We start from the raw sequence: 9,710 nt of genomic DNA on the forward strand, positions 1-9,710 counted from the left end.
ATTTAGCTTAAAATGAAACCATTGTAATCCTGATAGTATTCCCATTTTTTACTAAATGTAACTGTATTCTGATTACTTTGTTTTTAGAACAACGTTACATGTATTCCATTAAAGTAAAAGTCTAAATGTTAGGAAAAACCTGTGTTAATGTTGCACATTTCATAAATCAGGAGCTCTACAGGAGACAATATCGTCATTATTCAGCTTAGTTATGAAGCATTGAAATATCACAAATCATAAGCATAGACTAGGAAACATTAATATGGTTACTAGGTATATTAGATTATAATATATAACAAAAACAGTATTTATTTATCTGATAAACTGTGAAACACGCAGTTTATTATCATATAGTTTTGTTGAAATCTACTTCTGTAGATTTTAGTTGATTTAAATAATAAAAGCCCGGAAGTCGGAAGTGACGAGTGTTCCAGACGCGGTGACGTGCTTCCGCTCATGAGCAATGGCTCGCGCCGCTGGACGCGTTTGTTGATCAGTGATAAACGTGAATATTAGATATATTTATTAAAGTGATTTGAGGTGAGTTTGACTTTTACTCTGATCACGTGGAGCTCGTTCACCCCGCGACACGTTCATGTGACTCGTTTATTATTCTGAGTTAATTCACAACATAAGATTATCAGTTTGTACAATAATAGTATGCATGCATCATGTATGCATTAACGTTATGTGTTATGGTTATGGTTATGGTTTATCGTGTCTATATTGATGCACATGCATGGTTTGACCCAAAAACAAGGGATGTTTTCCTGCTATTTACACTTTTTACTTGGTCGGATTCAATTAAAAATGTATTGTAATGATGTGTTTTATATGTGTCAGAGTTTAATGCCGTCAGAATGTTATGATTTTATTAAAAAACGAAACATTAGCAGTTACAGTAGGATAATAACACTGCTGTTTAACACACTTCTGCTGGGAAAGAGCAGAAGAGAAGATGTTGCTTTACAGAGAAAAGCTCTTGGCGTAGTCAGATCATTTACCCTGGTGAAATAATCCACGCTTACCCTGGTAAAGGTCAATAGAGAGCAGATGTTTGATTGACACGCATACAGAAGAGTGATTCTCTCTCTCTCTCTCAGTGTCACTCTCTCACTCTCTCTCTCTCTCTCTCTCTCAGTGTCTGTCTCTCTCTCTCTCTCTCTCTCTCAGTGTCTCATTCCCTTGTCCATCTGAAGGAGTGTGTGACGGATGATCTGCTGTTGATTGATGATATTCCTAACTCTGTCTCTCTCTGTGTGTGTGTGTGTGTGTGTTCAGGTGAAGCCGCCGGACGGTCATCATCATCATGGGTCGCCGCTCCACCTCCTCCACCAAGAGTGGGAAGTTCATGAACCCCACCGACCAGGCCAGTGAGTACACACTCTCTCTCTCACACACACACACTCACATTCTCACACACACACACACACACACACACACACACTCACTCACTCACTCACTCACTCACTCATTCACTGACTCTCTCACTCACTCACTCACTCACACTCACTCACTCTCACACACACACACTGACTCACTCACACTCACACTGACTCACTCACTCACTCACTGACTCACTCACTCACTCACTGACTCACTCACTCACTCTTTCACTCACTCACTCACTCACTCTCACTTTCTCTCTCACTCACTCACACACATTCATACTTACACACACTGACTCACTCACTCACTCACTCTCTCACTCACTGACACACTCACTCACTGACTCACTCACTCACTCAGACTCTCTCACTCACACACACTCTCTCACACACACTCACTCTCACACACACACTCACAGACACACCAGATTACCTCATGAGTGTATGTGTAAATGACTTCTCACCTGTGTGTGTGTGTGTGCACAGGGAAGGAGGCGCGCAAGAGAGAGCTAAAGAAGGTAAGCGACCCCGAGACAGAGAGTGAAGCTTCAGTCAGTGTGTTCATGAGCCGGCTGCGCATTAATATAGTTCACACTACAGTTAATATCATTATCATAATATCATCATAACACACATTATCATCAGCTGGAGGTAAACGTGTGTGTGTGTGTCGTAGAACAAGAAGCAGAGGATGATGGTCCGAGCAGCTGTGCTGAAGATGAAGGACCCGCGGCAGATCATCAGAGACATGGAGAAACTCGACGAGATGGGTGAGTGTGTGTGGGTGAGTGTGTGTGGGTGAGTGTGTGTGGGTGAGTGTGTGTGGGTGAGTGTGTGTGGGTGAGTGTGTGTGGGTGAGTGTGTGTGGGTGAGTGTGTGTGGGTGAGTGTGTGTGGGTGAGTGTGTGTGGGTGGGTGAGTGTGTGTGTGAGTGAGTGTGTGTGTGTTTGCTCTTCTCTCCAGGTCTTGGTAATGTGACGTTCACCAGGAGTGTCAGCTGAGTTTCATGAGTGGTTGTGCTGGAGACACGACACTGAGTGTGTGTGTGTGTGTGTGTGTGTGTGTGTGTGTGTGTGTGTGTGTTTCAGAGTTCAACCCTGTGCAGCAGCCGCTGCTGAACGAGAAGGTGTTGCGCGACAAGCGTAAGAAGCTGCGCGAGACGTTCGAGCGAATCGTGCGCCTGTACGAGCGAGAGAACCCAGAGACGTATAAAGATCTGCGTAAGCTGGAGGTCGAGTACGAGACCAAGAGAGGCCAGCTCTCGCTCTACTTCGACTCCGTCAAGGTGTGTGTCCAACACCCACACACACACACTCTTCATGTGCTTTAGTCTGGCCGCCGCATCACAGCTGGTGATGCTGTAAAGATGCAGAATAACATGAAATATGATGTTAGTAATGCTGGTTTCTGTGGTGTGTGTGTCCGTCAGAACGCGGAGTCGGTGGAGGTGGACAGTATTCCTCTGCCAGACATGCCTCACGCTCCCTCCAGCATCCTCATCCAGGACATCCCATTACCCGGAGCCCAGCCACCCTCCATCCTGAAGAAGAGCTCAGCACTCGGGTCAGAACACACACACACACACACACACACACACACATCCCACATGCAGGTCCTCCATCTGATCTGGATACGGCCCGGATCCGGCTGACTGCATCATGTGTTGTGGTCGTGTCTAGGCGCAGGTCCTCCATCTGATCTGGATACGGCCCGGATCCAGCTGACTACATCATGTGTTGTGTTCGTGTCTAGGCGCAGGTCCTCCATCTGATCCGGATACGGCCCGGATCCGGCTGACTACATCATGCGTTGTGGTCGTGTCTAGGCGCATGTCCTCCATCTGATCTGGATAAGGCCCGGATCCGGCTGACTACATCATGTGTTGTGGTCGTGTCTAGGCGCAGGTCCACCATCTGATCTGGATACGGCCCGGATCCGGCTGACTACATCATGCGTTGTGGTCGTGTCTAGGCGCATGTCCTCATTCTGATCTGGATACGGCCCGGATCCGGCTGACTACATCATGCGTTGTGGTCGTGTCTAGGCGCAGGTCCAACATCTGATCTGGATACGGCCCAGATCCGGCTGACTGCATCATGCGTTGTGGTCGTGTCTAGGCGCAGGTGCTCCATCTGATCTGGATACGGCCCGGATCCGGCTGACTACATCATGCGTTGTGATCGTGTCTAGGCGCAGGTCCACCATCTGATCTGGATACGGCCCGGATCCGGCTGACTACATCATGCGTTGTGATCGTGTCTAGGCGCAGGTCCACCATCTGATCTGGATACGGCCCGGATCCGGCTGACTACATCATGCGTTGTGGTCGTGTCTAGGCGCAGGTCCAACATCTGATCTGGATACGGCCCAGATCCGGCTGACTACATCATGCGTTGTGGTCGTGTCTAGGCGCATGTCCTCCATCTGATCTGGATACGGCCCGGATCCGGCTGACTACATCATGCGTTGTGGTCGTGTCTAGGCGCAGGTCCAACATCTGATCTGGATACGGCCCAGATCCGGCTGACTGCATCATGCGTTGTGGTCGTGTCTAGGCGCAGGTGCTCCATCTGATCTGGATACGGCCCGGATCCGGCTGACTACATCATGCGTTGTGGTCGTGTCTAGGCGCAGGTCCACCATCTGATCTGGATACGGCCCGGATCCGGCTGACTACATCATGCGTTGTGGTCGTGTCTAGGCGCAGGTCCAACATCTGATCTGGATACGGCCCAGATCCGGCTGACTGCATCATGCGTTGTGGTCGTGTCTAGGCGCAGGTCCTCCATCTGATCTGGATACGGCCCGGATCAGGCTGACTGCATCATGTGTTGTGGTCGTGTCTAGGCGCAGGTCCTCCATCTGATCTGGATACGGCCCGGATCAGGCTGACTACATCATGTGTTGTGGTCGTGTCTAGGCGCAGGTCCTCCATCTGATCTGGATACGGCCCGGATCAGGCTGACTACATCATGTGTTGTGGTCGTGTCTAGGCGCAGGTCCTCCATCTGATCTGGATACGGCCCGGATCAGGCTAACTACATCATGTGTTGTGGGCGTGTCTAGGCGCAGGTCCTCCATCTGATCTGGATACTGCCCGGATCAGGCTGACTACATCATGCGTTGTGGTCGTGTCTAGGCGCAGGTCCACCATCTGATCTGGATACGGCCCAGATCCGGCTGACTGCATCATGCGTTGTGGTCGTGTCTAGGCGCAGGTCCAACATCTGATCTGGATACGGCCAGGATCCGACTGACTGCATCATGTGTTGTGGTCGTGTCTAGGCGCAGGTCCACCATCTGATCTGGGTACGGCCCAGACCCGGCTGACTGCATCATGTGTTGTGGTCGTGTCTAGGTGCAGGTCCAACATCTGATCTGGATACGGCCCGGATCCGACTGACTGTATCATGTGTTGTGGTCGTGTCTAGGCGCAGGTCCAACATCTGATCTGGATACGGCCCGGATCCGACTGACTGTATCATGTGTTGTGGTCGTGTCTAGGCGCAGGTCCAACATCTGATCTGGATACGCCCAGATCAGGCTGACTGCATCATGCGTTGTGGTCGTGTCTAGGCGCAGGTCCAACATCTGATCTGGATACGGCCCGGATCCGACTGACTGCATCGTGTGTTGTGGTCGTGTCTAGGCGCAGGTCCAACATCTGATCTGGATACGGCCCGGATCCGACTGACTGTATCATGTGTTGTGGTCGTGTCTAGGCGCAGGTCCAACATCTGATCTGGATACGGCCTGGATCCGACTGACTGTATCATGTGTTGTGGTCGTGTCTAGGCGCAGGTCCAACATCTGATCTGGATACGGCCCAGATCAGGCTGACTGCATCATGCGTTGTGGTCGTGTTTAGGCGCAGGTCCAACATCTGATCTGGATACGGCCCGGATCCCGCTGACTGCATCGTGTTGTGGTCGTGTCTAGGCGCAGGTCCACCATCTGATCTGGATATGGCCCGGATCCGGCTGACTACATCATGCGTTGTGGTCGTGTCTAGGCGCAGGTCCAACATCTGATCTGGATACGGCCCAGATCCGGCTGACTGCATCATGCGTTGTGGTCGTGTCTAGGTGCAGGTCCACCATCTGATCTGGATACGGCCCGGATCCGGCTGACTGCATCATGAGTTGTGGTCGTGTCTAGGCGCAGGTCCACCATCTGATCTGGATACGGCCCGGATCTGGCTGACTGCATCATGCGTTGTGGTCGTGTCTAGGCGCAGGTCCTCCATCTGATCTGGATTCGGCCCAGATCCGGCTTATTATAACCAATCAGAAAAGAGAGATGAGGTTCTTTTTTTGGGCGATCTTCTTTCTCATGATCGATTGTCATGGTCACGTACGAGATCTTGAGTACTCTGGTACTTGTGCCCATCCCTATCATGGATGAAACACGTTATTACAATATCAAATTTGTTTAGGAAAGTGTGTGCGTCAGGACTGTGTGTTGATGTATGTTTATGTATGTTGATGTGTGTTTCAGGAAAGGTTCAGCGCTCTCTGCTGCTGCTCTGGCTGGAGTTCCTCGCCTTCCGCCGGGACGCAAACCACCAGGACCCCCTCCAGGACCCCCGCCACCACAGATCCTGCAGCTGTACGCCAGCACACGCCGCACAGGTACACGCCACATACACACTACACACACGCTACATGCCAGATACACGCTACACATACGCTACACACCAGGACCCCCGCCACCACAGATCCTGCAGCTGTGTGCCAGCACACGCCACACAGGTACATGCCACACACACGCTACACGCTAGATACATGCTACACACACGCTGCACGTTAGATGCATGCTACACACACGCTACATGCCAGATACACGCTACACACATGCTACAAGCCAGATACACGCTACACACACGCTACACGCTAGATACATGCTACACACACGCTACATGCATGCTACACACACGCTACACACCAGATACACGCTACACACATGCTACACGCCAGATACACACTACACACATGCTACACGCCAGATATACGCTACACACACGCTACACGTTAGATACACGCTACACATCAGATACACAAAACACGCCAGATACACACTACACACCGCACAGGTACTCGCTACACGCCAGATACACATTACAAGCAGCACACGCCGCGCAGGTACAGGTTACACACATGCTACACGCTAGATACACGCAACATGGCAGATACACACTACAAGTCGCACAGGTACACGCTACATGCCAGATACACACTACATGCCAGATACACACTACATGCCAGATACATGTCACACTGCCAGATACACGCTACACGCCAGATACACGCTACAGGCCTGATATGATTACAATCATTACAGGTTAACTTTATTATCTCTAAGGGGCCATTTGTTTCACAGCCAGCAGTAAACCATACAATCAACAAGAGCAAACACATAACACTGTCATATACTCACAACATGCCAGCTACACGCCAGATACACACTACACGCCAGATACACGCTACACTCCAGATACAATCTACACGCCAGATACACACTACACGCCAGATACCCACTACACTCCAGCCACACACTACACGCCAGATACACACCAGCCACACGCTAGACTCCAGCCACACGCTACACTCCAGATACACACTACACGCCAGATACACGCCACACACCAGCCACACACCAGCCACACGCTACACTCTAGCCACACACTACACGCCAGATACACACTACACGCCAGATACACACTACACGCCAGCCACACACTACACACCAGATACACGCTATACTCCAGCCACACGCTACACTCCAGCCACACGCTACACTCCAGCCACATGCTACACGCCAGTTACACACTACACTCCAGCCACACACAAGATGTTTGTTGATCATATTTTCCGTGTTGTGTGTGTTATTCCCCGCTCACTGTTGTGTGTTTATGTCAGAGGGCAGCGGTGGCTCAGACACTGAAATGATGGACACTGGAGCACGAAACTCTGACAGCGAGAGCGACACAGACGACGACAGCGACTCTCAGGACGACAGTGGCGGAGAGAGAGACAATGCAGATGCTGGCGCGAGAGTGACAGCTGATCGCCACGACGACCGTGATGAGGAGAGAGACCGGGCCGAGAAACACACAGGTGACCTCACACTCCTAATCCTAACACATGTTTTCTGAAGGAAATGTGACTGGTACTTAGAATTAATATAATTTAATACTAAAGTGTTTTCTTATGAGATATTAGATGCTAGAGTTTTATAAAGGCATCTTTACTTTTGGCCATTGGGATCAAACACATAATCCGACACTGATAAAGATATGAATGTTGCGCTGTGTTTGTTTCCCTCAGGTCGCAGTGTGCGGTTTGCAGACATGCCTCCGCCCAAAGACAAGAGGAAGAGGAGGGTGGTGAAGACGAAGAGCATCACACCACTGCAGGCCATGATGCTCCGGATGGCAGGTGTGTGTCGGTCAGCACTGATGAAGAGCTTGAGCTCGCTCTCACACAGGAGTGGCTTACAGACGTGTGTGTGTGTGTGTGTGTTCAGGTCAGTCTGTCCCGGAGGAAGAGGAGGAGGAGGATGAAGAGGAGTACTCGGACTCTGAGGAGTCGGATGCTGAGGACCAGGTCTCTGCCGAAGCCGCTCAGTCATTAGTCAATCCCAGACTTTCTGTTCCATCGGCACCAATGGCAGCGCAGCAGCCTCCTCCACACATGCAGGCTCCACCAATCACAGGGCCTCCTCCTTTAGGACCGCCTCCTGCTCCACCAATGAGGCCGCCAGGCCCGCCGTCCGGCCCACCTCCAGGCCCGCCTCCCGGTGCGTTACATCACTCATCATCATTATGCTAATGAGCAGCTCATTAACTCTGGAGTCCTTAATAAAGCACTAAATGTAGCAGTGAAAGTGATGTAAGTGAATGTGTTGTGATGCAGGCGCTCCCCCGTTCCTGAGGCCTCCTGGACTCCCGGGGTCCCTCAGGGGTCCGATGCCTCGTCTGCTGCCTCCAGGACCCCCCCCGGGCCGCCCCCCCGGCCCTCCCCCGGGCCCCCCACCGGGCCTGCCTCCAGGACCCCCCCCCAGAGGGCCCCCGCCCCGCCTGCCACCTCCGGCCCCGCCAGGTGTGTGTGTGTGTGTGTGAACGGCTCATAATAGGGATCTGACGACTCACTCAACTCACCATGGCATACGATTCATGATAAGATTCTCACGTTTGTTTGATTTTTTTTTTTACACATTAAGAATCAAGACAAATTATAAATGAAAAAGTGTCCTTTTTTAACTTTTTCACATTGTTTTATAAAATGTAAATATATTTTGAGTAATAATGTCAAGTCAAGTCACCTTTATTTACATAGCACTTTTTACAATACAGATTGTATCAAAGCAGCTTTACAGTGATAACAGGGAAATAATGCAACAAAGTTTGTTTCTAGAAGGTGACTGAAGCTTCTCACTGGTGATTATTAGTCTTCGGGAAGTCAAAATGCCCTAGCACATGATAATGGCCACACTGATACTCTAATGTGTTGTTGGTTTGCAGGAATGCCTCCGCCCCCCCCTCCGCCCCGCTCCGGCCCCCCACGCATGGCCCCGCCCCTCTCGCTGTTCCCGCCTCCGCTCACTCCCAACGTGCTCAGCGCTCCGCCCAGCCTCCGCCAGAAGACTCCCTCGGCTCCGCCCCCCTCCGGCGACACCCCCCAGAGCTCCGCCCCCCTCCAGCCTACCCCCAGAGGCTCTGCCCTGCAGATGCCGCCACCCCCCGGCACCTCCGCCCACCCGCTCGCCCCCACCATCGAGAAGCGGGCCACGGTCGCGGGCGGCTCCGGCCCAGCCTCGGCTCAGCCGGGGGGCGCCACCATCTCCGCCAAACCCCAGATCATCAACCCCAAGACGGAGGTGACGCGCTTCGTGCCCACGGCGCTCCGCGTGCGCAGGGACCGGGCTGGCGGAGCCGGAGGGCCGGAGAGAGCAGGCCGGAGGGAGGAGGAGCCCCGACACCAGGCCGCCGCCCACCCGAGCCAGCCGGACCGGCCCGCGCCGCCCAGCATGAAGACCAAGGACCAGATGTACGAGGCCTTCATGCGGGAGATGGAGGGCCTGCTCTAGCTACTCTCGCTAACGGCTACATGTCCGTACGCAGTGGCGCTCGCTTTAGATGCTCTTTTGTACCTTTTCTCTCAGCAGCGTCACATGATTGTGTTTTATCTGTAAACATGAATAAAAATGTCAAACCCCTGCCGAGTCGCTTTGGTAATGATGTTGGTAAACCAGGGCTTTCTGCAGCATGTGTTCATCACCACCTGACCTGGGTTAGAGCCGCTCACGACTGACAGCGGAGCTG

At 51.9% G+C, this 9,710-nt stretch overlaps 1 protein-coding gene across 1 annotated transcript; it reads left to right on the forward strand.

Annotated features, from left to right (window-relative positions):
- The first annotated feature begins 418 nt into the window (after positions 1 to 418).
- Positions 419 to 9,604, forward strand: wbp11 (WW domain binding protein 11). The gene is made up of 12 exons (XM_082143983.1): positions 419 to 540; positions 1,282 to 1,373; positions 1,875 to 1,906; positions 2,065 to 2,158; positions 2,476 to 2,672; positions 2,817 to 2,950; positions 5,885 to 6,018; positions 7,306 to 7,503; positions 7,714 to 7,824; positions 7,913 to 8,185; positions 8,302 to 8,487; positions 8,910 to 9,604. The coding sequence occupies exons 2-12, from the start codon at positions 1,310 to 1,312 to the stop codon at positions 9,473 to 9,475; spliced, it is 1,989 nt and encodes a 662-aa protein (XP_082000109.1). The 5' UTR covers positions 419 to 540; positions 1,282 to 1,309; the 3' UTR covers positions 9,476 to 9,604.
- The last annotated feature ends 106 nt before the right edge of the window (positions 9,605 to 9,710 follow it).

This window comes from Leuciscus leuciscus (assembly GCF_965113295.1).
Source record: "Leuciscus leuciscus genome assembly, chromosome: 1".
NCBI lineage: Eukaryota > Metazoa > Chordata > Actinopteri > Cypriniformes > Leuciscidae > Leuciscus > Leuciscus leuciscus.

Coding starts and splice junctions, on each gene's coding strand:
- wbp11 (XM_082143983.1), top strand. CDS start 1,310: ATGGGTCGCCGCTCCACCTCCTCCACCAAGAGTGGGAAGTTCATGAAC. Junction 1,374..1,874: donor GAACCCCACCGACCAGGCCA/GTGAGTACACAC, acceptor GTGTGTGCACAG/GGAAGGAGGCGCGCAAGAGA. Junction 1,907..2,064: donor GCAAGAGAGAGCTAAAGAAG/GTAAGCGACCCC, acceptor TGTGTGTCGTAG/AACAAGAAGCAGAGGATGAT.